Here is a 22,122-nt window from a genome sequence, read left to right on the forward strand (position 1 = left end):
ACCTTAGGTTGAAGGACTTTGGTGAAATTTAACCCAGCAGTAGATTAGTTGTATAGAAACATATTTGTAATTATTAGTGTTGGTTAAAAGAATGAAAACTAAAACTTATTAGTGATGTGTTCTCAGCGAAGTTACATCTGAAGAATGCTCTTCCATGGAGTTCAAATCTTGTTCTTCAGAAAATGTGATTAGTCTGCTGAGTTACTGACAGCTGAGATGTGGGGTTTGGAGAGAAGAGGCCAAGGGTGCCACAAGCCATTACTATAAGTGTCTGTGAAAGAGAGACATGAGAAAGATGTTAAACTCATCCTGGCAGCAGACTGATAATGTTCTCCTTGGATTTTAAGTTCTATCTAACTTTTAAAGGTGCCTAATGGGTGACTTTACAAATTGTTTTCTCTGGCACTACTTCCGTCATTTTTACCTATTCAGCAGTGGCAACCTTCATAATGTGTTTTCATCATGACCTTCTGTGGAGGAGTTGATTCTGATTTCCTTCCTTCCTTCTCCAAAAGAAAGACTGTTAAAAGCTGCCATGGGCACCCTCAAGAACAGACAGAGCTCTGTTTCTGTAGAGCACAGAGGGTAATCAGTGTATTAGATATTTAGAAAAAGAATCCAGTTTGATTACCTTAAAATAATTGTGGAGCTCCTTAGATGGGATGCCTGCAGTAAAACCCACTCTAATACACATACTTTTAAGTAATATGCATTCTGATTTTTTAGCAACAAAACCATCAATTTTAATTAGGTTGTCTATGGAAAAATAGGAGAAATGTGATAAGGAAAACCAGTGGAAATAGATCCCAGGAAAATTAGCCCAGAGAGCCCAGGATGATGTCAACAGGATGCCTTTGTTTGCTCCCCAGCCATATTCTAAGAATATAGTTACACATGTATATATGAATATGTACACAGCATTTGTATATAAAATTTGATGGACAGCAGATTACATAATTTCAAGCATTACCAAAAGCAACCTGTCTTTCCTAAAGGAAAAAGTTGATAACATGACAAGGAAAACAGTTTTTATTCACTTCTTTTTTTTTTTTTAACAAATTGTTGTGTATGTAGTTCATAGAAAGGTACCTGCTAATTTACATTTAGACTTATTTTTCAAGGTTTCAAAAAATTATTTAAGCAATGAGTGAACAGAAGGCAGAAGTCTTATTTTTTCACTTTAACACTATTGCTATGTAGCTTTAGAATTACCTGTAGTTTGGGGTTGCATAGGGCAGGTAGAGAAGCATCAAATATAAAGCATCTGAATATAAGTTTGTATGACTTCATTTAAGACAGTAAACCTAAATATGGAATTGTTTCCTTACGAATAGTTTTATTTAGTAAATATCAAATATGCTACCTTTTTCTATGATTTTTGGTCTTAAAACACCTGGAGATTAACAGCTTTAGGAATTGATGGATGATGCTATTTCAACAGGAAAAGTTGGGCATGTGCTGTTGGCCTGAGAAGTGGTTTTTTGGAGTCCAAAAAGGAGAGAGAAAGTCTTGCATCAGGACACAGCTGTAAACTTGGATTTTTTCCTTCTACAACATGCAGTTCTGTTTCAAAAAGGTTTCTGGTCCAAAATTCTATATTCTAGGGCTATGAGTCCTGTTTAAGGTAGGACTAAGAATGAAGGCGATGAACTTTTAACTGACATCTGCTGGAAAAAAAACAGAAATGTAGGAAGCCTAAATATCCTCAATTAGTAGTATAAACACCAGCAAAGGCATTTACTTCTGCATCTTCCTAAAGTAGAACAAATATTCAAATGGGAATTTTGACTCTCTTGGAGTTTGAAATGGCAACTTGGGATACACAGGTTTTATATAGTTTTTCTGCTTAGCTGTTATAATGTCTAGCAAGTAGGGAGTTGTATTTGTGGAATTCACTGGTGCAAGATCATACATTTGGCATTCCATCATTAGCTCTCTAAAATTTACAGGAAACTTTGTATTAGGTTAAATATTGTATTCTAGAAGCTCTCTTTTCACAGTGACTAAGTATGAAATTGAAAAATCACAAGTTTCTTTTAGTCCAGGCACTTCAAGGTTAGTCACAGAAAAAAGGATTTTTAGTAGATTGGATGCTTATGACGCAAGACCACAGGAGCCTATGTGAATAAAGACATTTTATATAGAAACAGGTAAATGTTGGAAGTCAGTGGAAGAAAGAGTATAGTGTGCTCTGTACTGTCTTCAGGTACTAGAATATGGAACTAAATTAGAAAAACCTGTTTGCTTGTACCTTGATTTGTAAGAAACAGTATGTCACAAGTTCACAGCCAAACTCTGTGGTAAGAAGCTGTAATTTAAGATTATTGAGACAAAGAAAATCTTACATGCTAAGTTCCAGCAGATAACATGACTTTGTTCATGCTGTACAAACAAAATATCAGAAGGCTTTGATGGATGAGGGGACTGTCAAGAAATCCCATTTTGCAGTAGTAGTGGTGTTTTGTTTTGTTTTCCCTAATTTATTTTTTACCTTTCAGTATTGAATAGAGATGACACCAGTTCCTTGGTTTTTCAAAACAAAATACCTTATCATAGAATAAATGCATTTAATATTAACTAAAATGCTGGAATTTGGTTTTAGTAGAAGGAAAAGGGCTTCTTGGTTCATGTGAAACACAAAGAAAATGGATTCTAGCACAATAAGCTATTAAAAAAAAGCCTCATGTTGCTTTTTGAAGAGTTTGAATAGTCAGAATAAACACTCTTTTAAGAAGACCTTTTTCCCCAAAGGTGATTTGAAAATTTATTTTCCTTCCTTTTATGAATGCTGTTTATTGAACAGTATCCAAGATAGTCTGAACACTGAGTGAAACCTGTTTTGGGGCTTAGTTATGAATTTAAATTGCGTTCACTTCAATCAGAATGTATTCAAAATCAGTTCTGTGCTACTAAACAAGAAGTGGCTTGCCACAGGAAAAACTTTGTTGAGGAACTTGGAAAAAGACATCTTTAAAATTACTGTTCCAGTTTTTTTTTGACTGCCAAGCAAAATGTGCTAAGCAAACTTCTCAGTATGCAGCTAACTCTTGTGTACACAGAAAATTTTCTTTTTGATTTTTTTTTGTAGATTAGAGCTATATTATACAGTATGATTTCTAGCACAATTAATATTAAGTTCAAACAAAAACTCAAACTAAAATTAGGAAACTTTTTATAGATGCATTTGTATTCCATAACCTACTTAGAATAATGTTAAGTGAAGGACCTGGAGTTACACTTCAAGGAAAGTATCATTGTCAAGTATCAATAGACATTCAGGTGCTCATAATTTTATGAGAGAAAAAAAGAAGAAAACTGTTGAATGTATCATGATTATCTCCAGAGAGAGTTTATTTGTGTGGCTGTGGGATTTCAAAAGGTTTTGACAGGATGCCTGCTTAACATGTTTAACATTTTTAATGTATTTTCCTTGACTGCATGCAGAAGATTTTTATAAACTTTCTGCCAAGTACAACTGTTTTAAGCTACCTCTTGTTTCTCTAAATTTGCCTTTACTTCCTAAACCAGAATGCGTGTGCTCTCTGCAGAATGATGTGATTTTAGGAATAGTCAGCGTGGCAAAGAACTGGTTCAGGCATCACCTTAGAATTGCTGTTGGAGTGGTTGATTATGGAGAACCACTGACATTTTTTCTTACCTAAGAAAGTTTTATTTCCATTCCTGAACAATCACAGTGTAATTGTGGAGTTAAATCACTAGTAAGCAATTTTATCAACCACAGTTTTGTTCCTTAAGCCTGATCGCTGCACTAGGCTGCTTGGTGTAACTTTTCCATCCAGCAAAGTTGATTATAATTTACTCAAGTGGAGTTGGAACAAGGCAGCGTTTTTAAAAATAAAAATGAAAAAACCTTAATTTAAACTGTTTCTGAGGTCTACTGTGCAACAAAAATATCTGAAATAGTAAAAAGAATAACTTGTGCTATCTTAATCTGTGTAAGTAGCAGGCATGTTGTGCTTGTTCAGCATCTTATCCTGAGAACTTTGAATTCAGGCATCCTTTAATTGATCACCACTTATAGCTTTTACAGATATTGAAGAGATACAGAAGTTTGATTTATATTATATTCCTTTATCTCTGTGCTTATTTAATCTACTTGCAATGATTAATGACAATTCTCTTGCTCTCACTGATGTTAGTGATCAAGTCCTCCTGTATGCTCTTGTGGAGCATAGTTTCTGACAATGATGAACCAGTTTCTCTGCATTCTTATTTTTGTAGGTTTTTTCAGGTTTGCATGCTATAAATTTATTTTATGTGGTAAGGAATACTTAGAAAATGTATTTCTGATGTGCTGTCTGAGCTTTATATCAGTATGTTCACCTTCCTAATGAAATGTGTAAATCCATTGGTTTCCAAATGATGGTCCTAGAGGAGGTAGGCAGGACATGATTTAGAAACTTTCAGCTGTCTAGAAATGTACTGATTTTGTCAGCCTCTGATAAACAAACATATTTTACCCTGTATTGAAGGAGATGTCAAGAGCTCACGGAGATGCTGTGTCTGGCTCAGGGGGCACTGGGGGCAGGCAGCTGCAAGCTGAAGATGACATTTTCTTAAATCACTGTTACTTGATCCTCAAATAAGCCTTTGACTAAAGCCAGTCTTCTCATCCCAAATGCAATAAAAAAAGCAGGAATTTTTCTTGTTTCTAATTTCTGTATCTCCCCTTCTATGTGTGTTTTGGATTGAAATGGTTGCCCCTTTCCCTAGGGGGGCTTGGGAACCCCCCTGAGCTGGTGAGAAAATAGATTTTGAGGCATTGTGCAGCTCATTCCTCAACTGATCAAAGGAACATCCTCAGAAAAACTTGTAATGGCATTTCAGTTTGATTGCAGTTGATTCTGTCTTCATTTTCTGAGTGCTAAATGAAGTACATTGTAATGCCAAACCGCATTAGTTATTTAAGGAAAAAAAAAGCCTCCCTTGCAATGGAATACATTAAAAATCAGTTGTATTTTGTACGTCCTAATGGCCAAGGGAGGGAAATGATTTGCTGACTTCTTTACATTTCGTGGCATTTTTGCTTGATAAATTGTAGAAATAATTTCTTTTCTTTGGGCTTTTACTCTGAATGACCAAATACACGCAAATAGTTGCAATCACCAGTTGTTGACTTCAGATGTTTTTCACCTTAGATTGGAAATTTTTCTTACCTTTAAGGCTGCTATGAATAACTTTTGAATGCTTTTAAATAGTTTTGCATTTCATACTGCCTTATAATAATCTTTCTAATTTTATTTTTTTTTTGTTAGAACTTCCAAAGTGTTCTCTTTAGAGAGAATGGGGAGCAAACTAACAGCCTTTCGAAGAAAGGATCTTTTTGACCAAAATTTCCATAATAGTACAGAAGCTGCTGTCTTAAGAAAATTTAAAAAGACATAATAGCAACAACAACAACAATATTAATAGTAGGTACTAGGCCTTTCATTGTCTGAAAAAGTCTTAAAAACATTTCAGTATGAACATTGGGCCATTAAGGTATCCAAAATCTTCACTTTATATTTCTGCTTTGAAAACAACTACCAAGACTCACTGTTTTAGTTTTTACTAAATCTGGTAAAAGTTTGTCTGTCAGATCTGAAATTACTTATTTTTTAAAATAATCCTAGTTTTCTCCTGTGTTTTCATGTGAGAAATCTCTTCACAACTGAGAAAACTGAGTCATTTAAGGAATAATATTTTGAATCTTGTGAAAGGTCTCTTTAAATGCTTGGATGTGTAAAAAACTGTCCAATGCATCAGATACGGAGTTCAGTTTTTAATTGAACTCATAAAATCTGCAAGTTAACTCAGTCTAAAATGTGTAGGCAATTTGGTTTTTTGTAACTAATATTAATATTATGTTTAGAAATGAAATGTATAAGTGGAAGGAATGAAAAGGAAGCTGATAAGTATGGCATGTTAAACTTATCTCCAAATAAAGTTAATAATTTCAATTGGAATTTTTCAGTTTTCTATGTTCAAAGCTAGTGTAAAAGTTTTAGTTTTTCAAACAGATTAACATGGAAAACATGAAATTGCTGCTACTGTATTTTGTGAGTTCATGTGGCAATGTTTTGGTTCAGCATGTTTTTTGATAGAATATGCATATTATTCCAACAGCAAGCTATAAAAATGCTGTACTGTGGCTCAGTATTGGCATGAGAGATTCAGGCACAGCATTACTCTTGTTAATTGTTTAAGATTCTGCTCAGTTCCTAACAAGAAGAAAGATCCTGTCTTTCTTTCAGTGTTAATCTCGTGTGTTGCATTTTCATTATCTACTTGTATAAAGTAAAATTACGGTTTTCCAAGCTGTCTTTATACTGTTAGTTGCTGATGATTAAAGACAGCTTTACTGTGATTGCTTGAGAGGTATTTATTACAAATAAACAAAAGAAATCAATTCACTTTTCAGGATGAATGCTTTGAACAGAAGGAATAATGAAATAGAAGCTATTTTACCAGAGCAAAAATGGCTAAAGAAAAAAATACAAGCCTATAATTGATGAAGGTGGTTTTTAAGTTTAACCAAACTAAATTTTGATTTCTGCCACAGATAATCAGTCTGTTTGTTGTTTTTGGGTTTATTAGGATAAATATCCCTCTTCTGGAATGCATATTTAGTCCTGAAAGCTAAGGAGGTGACACCTGTGATTCCCAGATTGTTGACTGTTACTTTTCAGGAAAAAATAATTGCTTTGCCAGTGGTCACATGATCTCAGTAGTGTCAGTTCAAGCTTGAGTGAAGTTGTCTGTGTTTTAATATGACTTTAAGTTCCATATCTGAGTGACAGAAATCCAAAATATTTGTCTATTCTGTTTATTTTTTCTCTGTCTCACAGTCTTTAGCATTGTGTTAGTCCACCTGTGTCTTTTCTGTGCTATTAGGCTACTACAAAAATAAATTAATTTGAGACCAAAGAAATGTAAATCACAAGGTAAAACAAGAAACAGGAAAATGAAATTAGTTATGTGTGTGCTAATTATTCTATTAAGACTGATTTATTTTGGGGGATAATCATGTCACTGTAAAATGATAGTTCCATTACTGCATGTACAGTAGTATGTTCTAATAGCAGCTTTTTCCTTTTTATTTATTTTTTTTTCTTTGTACTCCTTTTATTGGTCATTGCTTCACAGAAGTTCTTTAGCTTAATTGTAGCGCTACTCAATTAATGATATTACAGCAATGTTATTGGGCACATCTTTTTGCTGTTACATTTCCTGTCTCAAAAGCTGAATGGATGTAATTCCTACAAAAGCAATTGTTGAGTGCTGAAAGGGTATCAGGGGCTTCTAGCTAAATACACATTTCTAGAGAATTAAATGACTAGACAGTTTGGCCATATTACTAGTGTAGAAAATAGTCTCTGTAGGGCAGTTGCCATGTGAGTAGACTAATAGATTACATAGGTGAACATTTACAGGGAAACTGGGCATTAAAATTTTAGATCTAATAGAAGTTTATACTTGCTATTTCTTACTTAGCCTAGTCTAAGTGAAACACTGTATCTCCTTTTGATTTAACTTATGCCTTGAATGTTAGCAAAATTAACAAAATAGCACTGCTCTATTTAAAGCATTGTCATAGCTTTCCTTTAAAAAACATCAGCAAGGTATCTTATAGTAATTATCCCTGTGCAGCTCTGGTTTAGCAACCTTTCATGTAAGCAAACATATTTACTTAAATCACCATCTGTAGTGAGCTCCATTTGAGAGAAAAATGCTCTTGCAGCTGTATGTTGGAGATGGGGGCTAAGCAATAAGTGTTTTTAAATTCAATTGTTTAAAATGCACACTGCATGGAAATAGTGATGGGTATTCTTTTGTTGTCAGCAAGAACATTTATATGCTGAGCTAGCAACTTGGAGTCAATCATACAGTGGATTTATTATTTAATAAATTCTATAGAGTTGTGATTTTGCAGCATGGATTTGCTCTACTGGATTATATTGTTTTCATCTAATCTTTCTGTTCCACTTAGAATCTGCATGTTGTACAAAAGAGTATTTTGAGCTGCTATTTCCCTAAAAATAGAGTAGATATTGCAAGGATGAGTTTTTTCCTTGTTGTTATTAAAGCTCTAATGTCATCATTTCGCTTAATATGTAAAAAATAACAAAACAAAAGTTTAAAGTCTATATTTTAAGTAGGTTTTTATTGTGAGCCATAGATATTTTATTTAAAATATTTAGTTATTGGTAAAAAACATGGTAATCAAGTATTTAAAATAGCTGTTTAAACAAAAGCAGGTGTGCATGATATAAACCCCAGTTGGAGATGAATGCACAGAGTTATTATGGGAAGACTTGAAGTTGGGCTGAACTCACTGTTTCTGTCCAAGGGTGCAGCACAAAGTACACAGAATCATGGAATCATTTAGTTTGGGAAAAACCTCTAAGCTCACCCACTCCAGCCATTACCCCAGGAGTTCCAAGCCCATCACAAACCCCCATCCCCTGGTGCCACATCCACACATCTTAAATCCCTCCAGGAACACTGAATTCACCACTTCCCTGGGCAGCCTGTTCCAGTTCTTGACATTCCTTTCAGGGAATGAACTCAAGTGTTGGACTCAAAGTCTGGAAAATATAAATTGAATCTCTTTTCCTGATTTCTGACCACTTACAATGATTGGTATTAAACATGATTTAAAAACTGATCTCAAGACTTCGTGAATTTCAAGGTAGCAAAACTAGTAGCATTAGGCTGGGAAAGATCCTACCTTAGCTGCAGTTTTAACTATTGGCTACATTATTATCCCAAGAGAAACCATTCACTGAGAGTGGTTAAGCAAAGAGAAACATATAGAAAATATTAAAGAAAATATGTATAGCAGAGTACAGAAATATTGGGGTAATGGAAGAATGTCAGTCTTCCAAATGTCCTACAATATTGTCCTGCTTCTGCTATTGCATTTCTTTTATCATATACACTCACATTTGCTTCAGTAACAGCAGAGATGGCTAAAATGAATTGTTTTTGGGTTACCCCTACATAGAGATCTACAGATTGGTAGGAATCCATTTTTCATCACACACTTGCAAGCCTGAGATAATTAACTGCATATAAAAAGCATATTAAAATATGCTTTCGTGGCTGTGAAACAGATTTTTTTCTAGATTTAAAAAGTGGAAATGTAAAGGTGTTGTCTTTTTCCATGGTATTATCCAGGAACAGTGAGGTTAATAGGAACTTGCTGAATGAGAGTAATAAATGTTCACTGAAGTGCTGCTACTATATAATCACTTACGTTTTCCACTTCCACATTTGTGATCTGCTTCCTATTAAATGAACAATAATTGTGGGAGCAATCAATTAAGGTTAGTTGGAAATAGCTTTTATATTTGTCAAAACACTGAGAGCTTTTGGAATGTGCTTCAGAATTATTTTAGCTCCTTTATAAGTTTTGTACTATCTTGTAATGGAGCATCACTGTTAAGAGCACTTAACTATGAACAGAATAAACTGCTAAGAATATATTTCTGTATTTTTCACTGAAAGCATTGCAAAGATTTACACAATTAAAATTAACTTTTGTGAAGAGGCTTTTCCAGCTTAAAGTGCCTAAATAATAATTCCATAAGTGTAAAGTGGAAAACATAAATGGATTTGGGAACACATAACTGATAATGTAGTGGCAACACTTCAATGAACATTTAATGTAGAGTGTCAAGAGGATAGCAGAATTACAACATGTAGGATTTTGTGGTAACTGCAGGTATTTTTCAGAAGTGCTGGGTTATGAAACAGAGAAAAACATTACACATCACTATGTGCAGCTTAGACATTTCTGGTGTTTCTCGCAGACAGATTGAATGCCTGGCACCTCCTTAGTAAGAATTCTTCTTTAAGTTCAGGTGGCTATTTAATGAGCCCTCTGAGGGCTGAACAAACCACTGAAGTCCTGAAATGGACATGTGATTTCAATAATATCTTACATTTAATTAGGTTTTTACATGTCTAGTAACTTTTTTTCTATTTGTCTCAGGCTGAGGCAGAGAGGTGAGAGTGTGTATGGGATGGGGCACTGTCAAAGAAGGATTTATTGTGTGTTATTCCTTATCAGTATAAGGGAAGTTTAAAACTCAGTCTGTGACAGGAATTCAATATGAGATTATAAAGTAGAGAATAAACTTTTATCTTATACAGGTCACCACTTTGTACCATATCTGTTCCCAAGCAGGACCTCATATATTAAATCCTTTATCTTACTCATAATTAAAACTTCAGTGAAAGCCTAATATGAACATCATGGTAGGTTCAGAGTTACTTTGGATGAAAGAAGGACTTCAAGTGTGGTGTGAATATTATATGTCAATATTGATATTATATATCAATATTGACATATATATTTCAATATATATATCAATTGATATTATAATATCAATTCCATTGATGCAGGAATGTATTGACACATTTACCAGGGAGAGATTAGTAAATTTGGTACACTTGGTTAGGAATAAAAAATGGCTGCCTAAATGAGGTAGTAACACAAATAAAGATGGAAAGGAAAAGAAAGAAGAGAGCTCAAGAACTGGGAATAGGAAAATGTTTTTGAGGTGAGAATCTAGCAGGCAGCAAGAGTGGCAGTGAGCAGACCACAGTGGAGAGGATTGCTTTGGCCTTAAAGTGGAGAGGAGGGTTGATGTTGTTCCTGTGATTCTCCTTCAGAATCCAGGAGCTTTTCAAGTTGCCTGTTTCCTGCTTCTAGAAAACTCTTCTTGTGGGCTATATCTGTAGTGTTTGCTCTGCCTTTGTTCAAATGGTTTCAGAGACTTACTTTTGTTCAATTTTGTCCATAGCAAGAATTCCAATTATATTAGATCTTTTACCAAACATCTGCAATAATACTTTAATTAGATTTCAAACTAAATGGATTTTGTCATTGGTCAGGATTTCACCTTGTGTAGCAAAGATGAATTATGAATAATTTTCTGTGTTGCACATTGAAATGGTAGGTTTTAATGGCTTTTCTCAAACTGCTGTTACTTAAGGTGTGGAGGACGGCCTCTAATGACACAGGAATAGTTTTTAACTGCAGAAAATAATATAAGTGATATGCTAGTGATTTTTTCTGAAAAAGATAATAATTGAAGTAGTAATAGATATATATTTCAATACAGCTTGTAGGAAATGTGTTTGGGATGAAGTATTAAAATCTATAAATATTCACTTAATTTTCAAATTAAGTATGAATGAGGAAATCTCATTTTTCCTTTTTGATTTTACAGCTTGCACATGCAGTGGACATGCAAATATCTGTCACATGCAAACAGGAAAATGTTTTTGCACAACCAAGGGAATCAAAGGAGATCAGTGTCAACTGTGAGTACAAGTCAATGTAGCCTAAAATTATTGCAATCCTTGATTAGTGAATAATCACTATTTTTCCCATTTCACATCCTTGTTTTGGTACTGGGTTTTGTGATTAATCTGCTAATGTTTTAGTGGTGGATATAGTCTTCCCTACATTTCTCAGGAAATTTCTCTATTACTTAGACTTTAGTTAAAGAATTACATCACAAATATTAGTAATGTTTTGAAGGCACAAAAGGCTTTTTAAAAATTCATTTTGTTTCCAGGAACAAACTGGAGAATTCTGTTAGTCTTCCTTTCTCTTAAGTTTTTAAAATACAATAGTGTAAGAAAAAAAATACGTATGAGTTAGTAATTACATTTGTCACTTATTTTGATGGGAATCTACAGTGATTCAATTTCTAGGGTTTTGGAATCTTATTAAGGTGTTTGAGACATTTTCCCACATCATAAAATTGAGACCATAGGAATGTGTAGACCTCTCATGGAAAGTACTCTTTTTTTGCACTGGAATAGCTTCTTGTGTTCAGAGGAAGAGTTTGCACCTTCACAACGAATGGAGTCCTAAGAACAATCAAGTGCTGAAGTGAAGTAACATATCAAATAGGATAAATAACACATGGAAGTTAATTGTGAATAGCCTTTTATTTAAAGATATTTCTTTCAGTCTATTCTAGCAGGTGCACCATGTTATTTAGTAGGAACTTTATTAATTTTGCAGTTATAATTATTTTAATAGTGTCTGGCAGCAAACTCATCTTAGCAGTGTTATTTGGAACTGGGGACAAGGTACATGAATCCAGCTGACTCCTCCCCAGCAGGGAGAGCTGCCAGGAGCTTCTGCTCTGCCTGCCACAGGACATCCACTTGCACTGGATTTGTGAATTTGTCTTTGACACACTCAATGAACTGGCTTGTATCCGACCTGTAACACTCTGCTTATAAATTGTAAAGAAACAAAAATTTCTGATGCAGAGGATCTGTGTATATCCGTGAGAAAGAGCTGTGCTGGCAGCTCTGCTGTTCCCCTGCTACCTCTGGGACTTTGTGTTCAGCTAATTGAAGACTCTCAGGATGAGATGGGAAATCAAGATTAGGACTAAGTGATGAAATTTTATCATGACAAAAGCCGAAATGATGATATCTTTAAGCTCTGAATTAAGTCTTCACTGAGAAGTCTTTTTCCCTCTTTTTGTGCCCATAGAATTAATCAGTTCTAGGTGTTAATGAGTGATCTGATTATCAGCTACCAGCTCTGGACTTGTATTGATGCCATTCTGACTATACAAAGAACAGGAAGAAAAAAACAACAATTTCTCCTCTGTCCTTTGTAACACCTGAACCACAGAAAACAGTTTCTGTGCTGAAATGCCAATTCTTTACTGACTGCCTTCCACACAGGGCACCCTCTTCAGGCCTTCACCCCAGCCTTTCCTATATCTCTGTGGTTGTTGGTGTCCTTTGTCCTGTGTCTGTTTCATCACTGTTTTTTCCACTCTGACATGGAACTTTTATTTCATGAGATTGGTTGTGCTGCTCAGCTGTATCAGTCTGCTGTCCTGAGTTTGTGTATCCTAAAAGGTTCTTTTACCCCACTTACTGAACTAGAAGGGAGAATGTTTTCCTAGTTGTGGACTTGCCTTGGCAGAAGTTACAGCAATTTCATAACACAGATGAAACAGAAATTTGAATTTTGACTTATCAAGAGTGAACTTAAAATTGCAGTTTCAGACTGAAAATCTCTTTTTTAGTCACATGTAACACATCCCCATTCTAGATTCATACACAAACCAAAGGCTTGTCCAGGGCAAGCTGTGGTGTTAAAACATTTGATATTTTTAAGTGTTGGTGAAGTTTTTTTTGGTGAATAAAACCAGCAGCCCTTTTAAATTTTTTTTTTGGCTGTGATGACATTTCAGATTGTGAGGTTAACATCTGTTGGGTTCATAGGCACTCAATCAAATAACCACACATTTTTAGTTGGAGGACGTATCATCAAATGCTACATTTAGAATTTGTCATTTTACTCTTGGGGTTGTTTTTAGAGAGTGATCCTCTCATGTATGGAAGTTTCAATCAAATGGTTTTTTTAAATATTTCCCTTAGAACATCAGGGGATGAAGAACATAAAAAAAATTCCAAAAATCAATCACTAATGAATGCAGTCCCATACTCATTCTAAAATTAGTATGAAGAATATGAACTTAATTTATTTTGTATTATGCTTTTAAAAAATTAGAAAATCTATTTCCTCTTTAAAAATGATTTGTACACTCACAACCACTCTTGAATGTATCATAAGATATATGCAGTCATTATCTAGAAGATAAGGAGAAATCAAAATCAGCTCAATGCTTTCCTTGTATTTATTACTTTATTATATTCTTTATAAATAATCTGAAACTTGATTCTAAGTGGGAATACTGTTCTCCATTGCTCTGGATGAACGTTTTGGGGTTATTTTGCTGATGACTAGTTAGGCTAAAAACCTACAACCTCAGCAGCAAACCTACAGCCTTGTGGTTTGCTAAAATAAGTATTTCAATGAAAATTCCAAACTCTGGCTGTTCAGTGAGAAAGTTAGATTGATATTTCTGTCAAGAATCCTATTGATTGAGAAGTCATAGCTGCAGGGCTCTGTTGTGTACACACCATGCCTTGTGGGCAGAGGTTTTATGAAATCTGGGAAAGTTTACAGCACTTTTATTTTTCTTTTATTTTTCCTTCCCTATTTTATCAACTCTGTGCTTTTATGGAAGATCCTATTTATTTTTTATTTATTTGTGTATTTTTTAGCATACCCATCTCTCAGTTGCATTCATTTCTTGATTGTGCTGTTGGATGGCATGAAGCACAGTGCCATTTGAAATTAAAATTAGTGTTGTAAAGCAGTTTGGAGCACACATTTGCATTCTGGTTTACAATGTTTCTTACATGGCCATATATGATCATGACCATATGGTCATATCACATGGTCACATGTTCATATATTTGTCAAATGTGAATATTTTTGTTTCTGTTAAATTGGTAGTTTCAGTTGGTAAAAACTTTTAGTAATCTCCTGATCTCAAGGGAATTATTGGAATGGTTTGATTATTCTAAGTAACTAGACTGTAAAGATTAAAAACAGATACAAATAAAAATACTTGATTTCTTGTTTTTCCCCTTAATTTTTTGAAAATGAAATATTCAATTGGTAGTAACAGGAAAATCATGGTGACTTAAACCATATTTTTAGAGGAAAACTATTGAGTCTAGGCACTTATTTTATTTAATTTTCGCTCACATTTGATTTACTAGCTGCTGATTTTATTTTCTCATAGAATTCTGTTGACAGAGATTTTCAAACTTCCATATGTTTTGGTGTATCCATATGCAGGATTGTGCACAGGGAACTTTTCAGGGAATAGGGATGTAGGAATGTGTAGAATATACAAAGGTGTTGTTTCAAAGTTCAAGTTTTGATATTAAATGAGAGAAATTTTGCTGGAGACAAGGAAGAAAAATATGAAAGTGATGGGATCAAGTGAGTAATTAAATAATTCTTTGAGAAGTTTCAGTAAGTCTGGGCTCTTGCAAATGAAAGCCTTCACTTAGCAAGGTGTCTGCAGCTTTTGTCATCACCATGGCTAAAACTGAGCTTCAAAACCTCTGTAATGAAGAACTACTTGTTGGAAGGAAAATACTGGGCAAAAGTATTATTTTAAATCTCATATTTCATAGTATATTTTATATAGTTGTAGGAAGGATAAATTCAAAATTATAAAATATATTGCTCTTTTTAGTTCTAATAAATGTCCAGACCATTAATTTCTTAGACATATCTCTCCTGTAAAAGTGGAAGAAATACTATTTTATTTATTTAAATATATGGTATTTATTTGGTAAAAATCTTTCCTGTATGTAAGTTTTAAATAGCTTTTTAATAATGTAAGGATCTGTGCCTAAAAATAAGAACTTATTGATAGTCTGCTGTACATAAGAACAAGATTTTAAAATATCCAGCCATACTATTCTGTATAATTTCCCTCCACAGAATGTACAATTCATCTTACAGGTAAAAAATATACTGGGTTAAGAGTCAAATTCACCATTCTGTTGATATCACTGCAGCTTTATTTGCAGATAGCAGAGTAAACATTTTCCCAATTATTTCCCCACAGAGCTTCTCTTGGTGCTTTCCAGTACGGGAAGAATTGGCAGCCATCATATAATAAATTCAGTTGATTTGAACTTTCTTTATCAGAGACACACACACAAATCCCAAAACCAAATAGATAAAAAGGAATTCTTATTGCTGGAAATTTAATAAAAACCCCCTTATTCTATTGAGAAAGTATCTTTTCTTGATTGAGGGTATAATTCATTTAATACTGGTTGCCATGACAGTTGGTTGTTTTCTAAAGTAACATTAGAAAGTTTAATATTTAGTGGTTTAAATTACTACAGGAACAGCATTTTGATTTTTTTTGGTTTTTTATTGTTCCTGATTTCAACACTTTCCCCCCCTTTTTCTGTCATCTGATAATATTTCACCATTAGTTTAACATATTTGATTGTGTTTGATAGGAGGTGTTTTGTACCTCTTCCTGCTGAGTCCAGTCCTTGATTTTTTCATTTAAGAGAAAACTTTGACATGCTAATGCATGTTACTCCATTACATATGACATTTGGAGGAGAATTACAGCAAAATCTGTCATGTAGCTGCTGGTGTTTAGCAATATTGGTGGGTTTAGCAACTGCCTCTCTTCTTATTTAACTGCCTGAAAATTTCAGCTTGCCTCTGTAAGGACAGGTTCATGCCCTCAGCTAGTTCTCACAGTGCTGGATCATTAGGTTTCTAAGGAGAACAATAAAATAAAACTCCTACTTCAACATTTATGAGTACATTTATGTTTTAAATGTACTCATTTTCTGCTCTACATGTAGTAATTATTGTCAGATCTTTCAAGGATTTGAGCTATTTTTTTTCTTTTAATTCATGTTTCTTGCATCAATCATTTTTTCTTAAATTGCAGCTTTCATTTAAAAAATGTGTCTAATATCAAAGCTTCAGAACATGACCCAAATGCACTCTAATGGCTCAAACCCTCAGAAGGCACTTGAAACATTTGAGATCTAAAATTTGAAGAAAAGGAAAATACAGGTTTTAGTAGTATTGTATGTCACTCTTGCCCTTTCTGTTGATTTTTTTTGGTCTGCAGTAGGGTCACTTTGTCTGCTTTGGTATATTAGTATATTATATGTAAAGTTCATGAGGCTCTCTGGGATCTTTCAGAGTTGCAGTCTCTCTGTAAGTGAAACTACACTTTGTTAAGCGTTGTTACATCCAAACATTACATTTTATTCAGGAAATTGTCCAGTTTTGCAGAAATAAAGAACGAGAGCTGGGATGTCGTGGATCATTCCTAGAAGACAGTTCTCTTAGAGCAGAAATGAGGATGAGGCAGTGGCCGAGGGAGAAGCTGCAAAGCACCTTGCAGAAGGCTTTGTACCTTGGGGCTTCATTATGTTCTGTCCCTATGAATTATGCCTTTTATCCTTCTGAGTTTAGTACTAACTGTCCGGAAAATGGGGAGCAGTCTGGGCATGAGAATTTCTCTTTCATGAGAATAAAGTAATTTTGCTTTGGCTTCTAAGTTCTTCCATAACTGACTATATGCACATATATAAAAATGTGCTTTGGTTTGGCAAGTTCAACAGAGGAGAATCCTCTCACCACTGGGCTTTAGTTGTTTTCTAAGATATTTCGTAGTCATTACTTCCTCTTCAGGCTACCTCTAAAAATGCTAAGTGCAGAGCAAAACAGGTATTTTTTTACAATTGTTCAAACACTCCTGGCTAAAGAAGGAATGCAAGCAGTGTCCTTGTCTCTTGTGCCCAATTGGTTTACATTTGTATGCAATGCTGGACAGAGATTTAATTAATATCTTTTTGGCTTCTTATTTGAAAAATATATGGTGCTGGATTTTCTTTCAAAAAAAGTGAATCTCTTTTTCTGAACAATTGTTCCTCCAATGCCATGGCCATGTCATTCAGTGACTGGCATGTGAATAGTCTGTTTTGCTCAGTGCAGGTTATGTCAGTGAAGCAGTGGAACAGGGCAGGCTGCCCAAGCCTTTCACAGATCCCATGCCAGTGAGATCTGTTTTGAATTCCAGTGCTCAGGGTGCATTTGTTGTAAGGCAAACCTCTTTATATAAAATACTAGTAATTTTTGGTGCCAAGTGTCAATTGTCTAGGGGTGTACAGTTAAGGCAATACTTCTGTGTGCTTTTTTTATTAAAATAGAATAGCACAGCTGAAAAGAACAGACAAGTTTGCATTTTTTAATGTCTGAAATAGACTCATAAAGATTTAAATCTAAATATAAGGTGAAGACATTTCTTCTGTCTTTAATTGGTTAGGTACTGAGTTCAGACAGAGATGAAATCAGGAGTGGGAGTGATGCTGATGTTTACTCATACAGGAAAAAGAGAAACAAGCGTAGACCGTGCCCCATGGAAGAGTTATTGGGAGCAGGAGAGAAAGGGAGGTTATGGCTGCCATAAAATTGCTTTATTATTGAGTCTGATGTTTTTCTTGCCCAGCAAAGTTGTAGCTTTAGTTTCTGTGCTTGTTTTTGGAAAGGAGGAGGTCAAAGGACTTTGTGGATTGGGCTGGCTTTACATCTTGCCTAGGGCTAACTTTAAAGCAGAATTGCACATATCTGCATAGCCAGTGCTTTTTCTTAGTCTCAGGGTCAGAGTAGGTTGCAAAGACTTACAATTTGAGGTTGTCTTTTTTAACCCCAGTTCAAGCAGTTGAAAATGATAGGGCTCTGCTGCATTGCATCTCTCAAGGTATGCACTGGAGGCACCTGGGAATGCTGCTCTGTGGCCAGGACTGGAACCCAGTTAAGAGTTAGGGATGCTGAGTAGCATCAGTCACATAAGCCAGAACTCAGTATGAGCAGCTCTTGTGAAATACCAGACCTGTGGGAGAGGTGTTTGCAGTTACAGCATCTCCTGACGTTGCTCCTTTGAGAACATGAAAAAGGAGACAGGAGAATTTCTTATAAGACAGCCAATAAAGTGTTTAGATTCCAGAAAACACTTGCAGGAGGCTGCTGACAGTGAAGACAATCTTCTTTTCAACATGTGGCTCCACCAGGAATTTGTCTTTCCTCACCCGCGTGAACAAAATACCCCCAACACTACAGTTGGTTCTTTCTGCCAGGTGTAGTGCTGGGGTCTCCACAAAACATAAAAATACATGCAGCTTGATTATCTTGGTTGCTACCTCTAGTAACCATTATTATGTTTTCATGTTGCTGGGGTGGGATTATAAACTCCCATTGTTCGTGGGAGCCATAATTAATCTCACAAATCTGAAATTGCCACGTGTAAGATAGGATAGGAATTACTCTGCAGGCAGGGGAGAGAAAGAGCAGATTTCCAGTAGAGTATGAGTTTGGTTTACCCTTCCTACTGCTTTGGTTAAAGACAAGTTGTTCACTTTAGAGAAGGAAAAGAAAATAACTGATGGCTTTTCTGGCTACTCATCCTGCTGTCATCAGAAAAAATCCATCAGCTGAGTTGTGACTGACAAAACCAGATAGTTCAGGGAGTTCTTTAAAAAAATTCTATTATATATTGCTTTGTTGTAACTGATTAAATTCAATGTGTGCTGTGTTATAGTAACAACCCTCTACATCACTATTATTATTGCTGGCTACTGCTACTGCAGTCAGCTTTGGACAATTAACTATGGAGCAGAAGGGAGGAAAGTGATATCTCCTTTGTGGAAGGCAAATGTTTAAAGAGATTTAAAAAAGAAAACCATTGAGAGTAAACAGTCCTACAAAACTTTATGGAGGACAAAACCTTTTCAAGGTGATCATCTTCCAGAAAACAAATGTTGCTAGTACAGTTTTTAATAGACTTGGTATCTAGAACTAAGAATTTGACATATTTTATTATTTTTGCCTTCATGGCACACCAACAGTGGTCAGTTTCAGTACATGTAAACATCTGAGAAATCAATGTTCTCAGAATTCTCAATGTTCTCTTAAATTTTTGGTGTTTTTTAGGGGATCTTGGCTACTATAGAAGATACAGATAATATTTAAAAATGGCTTATCAAAATGTTATGTATCATTATTGGTCCTTTATGTTGGAAAAGAGCTGAGGAGGAAAACCGAAGGATTCTGACATGCCCCCATCCATGCTGATCATTGTAGCATCACAGACAGAGGCAGTTTGTCAATTCTCTGGAAAGGAGAGAATGGAAATAACTGAAGACAAGGACTTAGAGCAATATTATTGTGCCCTTCATCAAACCCTTTTATAAAAAAATGGTTTTTCTATATAAAGCCATAAATTTTCAGTTGTTTCATAAGAAAGTAGGCTCTTTAATTAGTTTTCAGTTTAGGGTAAGATCAATCAATCTATACTGATTGACTATTGGATTGCTACATCGGGAGGTGTATTAATTGTTTGAGCTTCTTTTTACAGCTTCCACTTTCTCCTGTGGTTTCCACCAAGGATAAAATAGATATTTAACCTTCTCTGATAGAAGCACTTAAATATATTCTAGTACAATGAAATTCTTTCCAAGTCACTCATGGTAGCACTGCATTAAGTAAATAGTAACATTTTTCTACAGTATTTTATTGGAGAGAAAGGAGAATTGGTTCATTTTCCTTAACTGATTATCTGAACAAATGAGGTTTGGCTGGCTGAAGTTTAGAGAGAATGGAGTTATATTGTAAAGACAATTATGCTTTAGTTACAGACATTGATTTCAATACACAAAACTGGTGTTTCATTATGTGCTGCTAGACTTTAAGTACTCAGTAATGGAAACTCCACTTGTGAGAAAAAACAGTAAAAATTGTTGTGGGCCACAGATATATTGAGTTTTGAGACAGATAATATTGTTTCTTCTCATTTGAAAGTGGTCTGTACAATTTGGATTATTTCAAAGGAACTCCAGCTGTTTCTGAAAATAGTATATTTTGCATGTTCATGTAAATTCTGACCTTTTTTGAGATTTATGACAGGAAAGATTCTATGGTGAACTTATTAAATAGTATTGGCTGTCTCCCAAAACTCACCTTTCCCCTTTTTTTTTGGGTTTGCCTTTTTTTTTTTCCTATTTTTAAATGAAGTTGTATCTTCCTGAAATGACACCAATTAGTGGGGCACAAAGCATCAGTTCTTAGTAAATGATGAATAGTACTTATTAGAACTTATGCCTTTTAAATGACTGAAAAAATTTTTTTCTGTTTTAATTTAAGAAAAATCCTTTTAGAAAGAAATGAGTGATTATTTGATTTGATCTATACTTAATATGTTTGAATATTATTAATATCCATAATTTTCTGAGATACTTGATTGAATGTAGTCTGAACTTTATTAAAATGGATTTTTTTGAAAGCTATGAAATAACTGTAACTAAATCCAGTGGGAAGTATATGTAGAGGAATTATTTCAGAATAGTTTTCTCTTGTATTATCAGGACTCTATGCAAATAAAATACAGCATTAGGATATTGCCTGTCAAAATAATTATTTCCCTTACTATTTCACTGTATGGAAAATTCAAAATATATATGGAATGGGAGGTGATTTGGAATTTAACCAACTATTTCTTTCCTGAGTTGAACTGATATAACAAAGTCCTCTTGCACTCCAGGCTTTCATTTTTTTTCCTTTTCTAGCTGGGCAGAAAAAATGTGCAAGGAGAATTTACAATGAAAATAGATTTTCAATAGAATCAGTGTTAAGTTTGTAATTTAAAAAAAAAATCAGGTTGAATGATTAGAAGGTGATACTGATTTTATTGACAGTTAACTGAAAATATTGGCTATTGTAGAGTTGTTTCTGTTGAAATCCAGGTTTGCAATAGTACAGTGAGTGTTGAGTGGCTCTGAAATGGTTGTGCTGCTTTTGTTGTTTATTGCGGCCAATTGATGATGGGATTTTGATGAGGACTGAACGAAGGCTGAAGTCCTCTCTCTGTCTGCTGTCAGGGCTTGTGCTATCCAAGTCAATACATTGTGGAGGACATAGTTTCTGTTTGAAGGAAAAGCAGATTTCTAAGGTAGATCCATCCAAAATACTCATGTTGTCTTTACTGTCAATGCACAAGTTCAATGTATATAGTAATCCAAACATTTGATTTATTTTAAATTTTGAATTTAAAAAAAAAAACCCAGGTTTTTTGAATCTCAAATTCTTCTCAGTAGAACTACAATTTTTGTGATTTTTCAAACTGCTGAAAATATTTTCGTTATTCTTAATTCTTAATTCAGATAAAATAATACCCATTGTGCAGCATAGATCTGTGCTTATAATTCACATCTGATAGGCCATTAGTATGGTAATTAGTAATTGGTACAAGAGTTGTTAAAGTGGAAATAGACATCTGGTTTAATCAATTTGTCATTAAGGAATTGCAAGTGTAGAGGTAGTAATGGGAAAAGAAAATACCAATGTGAGAGCTCAGAGCTCTCTCTGAGCTGTCAACCCAAAGCTAAGTTTGAAATTGGAATAATACTTCTTTCTCTTGCTTGATATGGGTTGCTCAGTGCTCAACTTGCTCAAAATACCACACCCTGTTTTTATTTTAAAATCTATTTTCAAAACCTTACAAATAGCTGAAAGAAATGAAGCTAAATTGTGATGAAAACTCGTTGATAGATATATCCATCAACTTCACCTTCTGATATTCATATATTTTATTTACTGAGAAAGGGAAGAAAAGAATTTTTTATAGGGAAATAAGGAAAGGCTAGGTCAGGTGGATATTAAAG

General features: G+C 34.5%; 1 protein-coding gene across 8 annotated transcripts in view; it reads left to right on the top strand.

Moving 5' to 3' along the window:
- ATRNL1 (attractin like 1) overlaps positions 1-22,122 on the top strand; it is a 431,225-nt gene that overhangs the window by 118,001 nt on the left and 291,102 nt on the right. For all 8 annotated transcript variants that reach the window (XR_010367589.1, XM_064431407.1, XM_064431408.1 and 5 more), the window contains exon 20: positions 11,241-11,334. Coding sequence is in view for 7 of the 8 variants with exons in the window: in XM_064431407.1 (XP_064287477.1) it covers positions 11,241-11,334 (94 nt within the window). In the remaining variant the exon portion in view is untranslated. The remainder of the gene's footprint in view (positions 1-11,240; positions 11,335-22,122) is intronic.

Source organism: Passer domesticus, chromosome 8 (assembly GCF_036417665.1).
Source record: "Passer domesticus isolate bPasDom1 chromosome 8, bPasDom1.hap1, whole genome shotgun sequence".
Taxonomy (NCBI): domain Eukaryota; kingdom Metazoa; phylum Chordata; class Aves; order Passeriformes; family Passeridae; genus Passer; species Passer domesticus.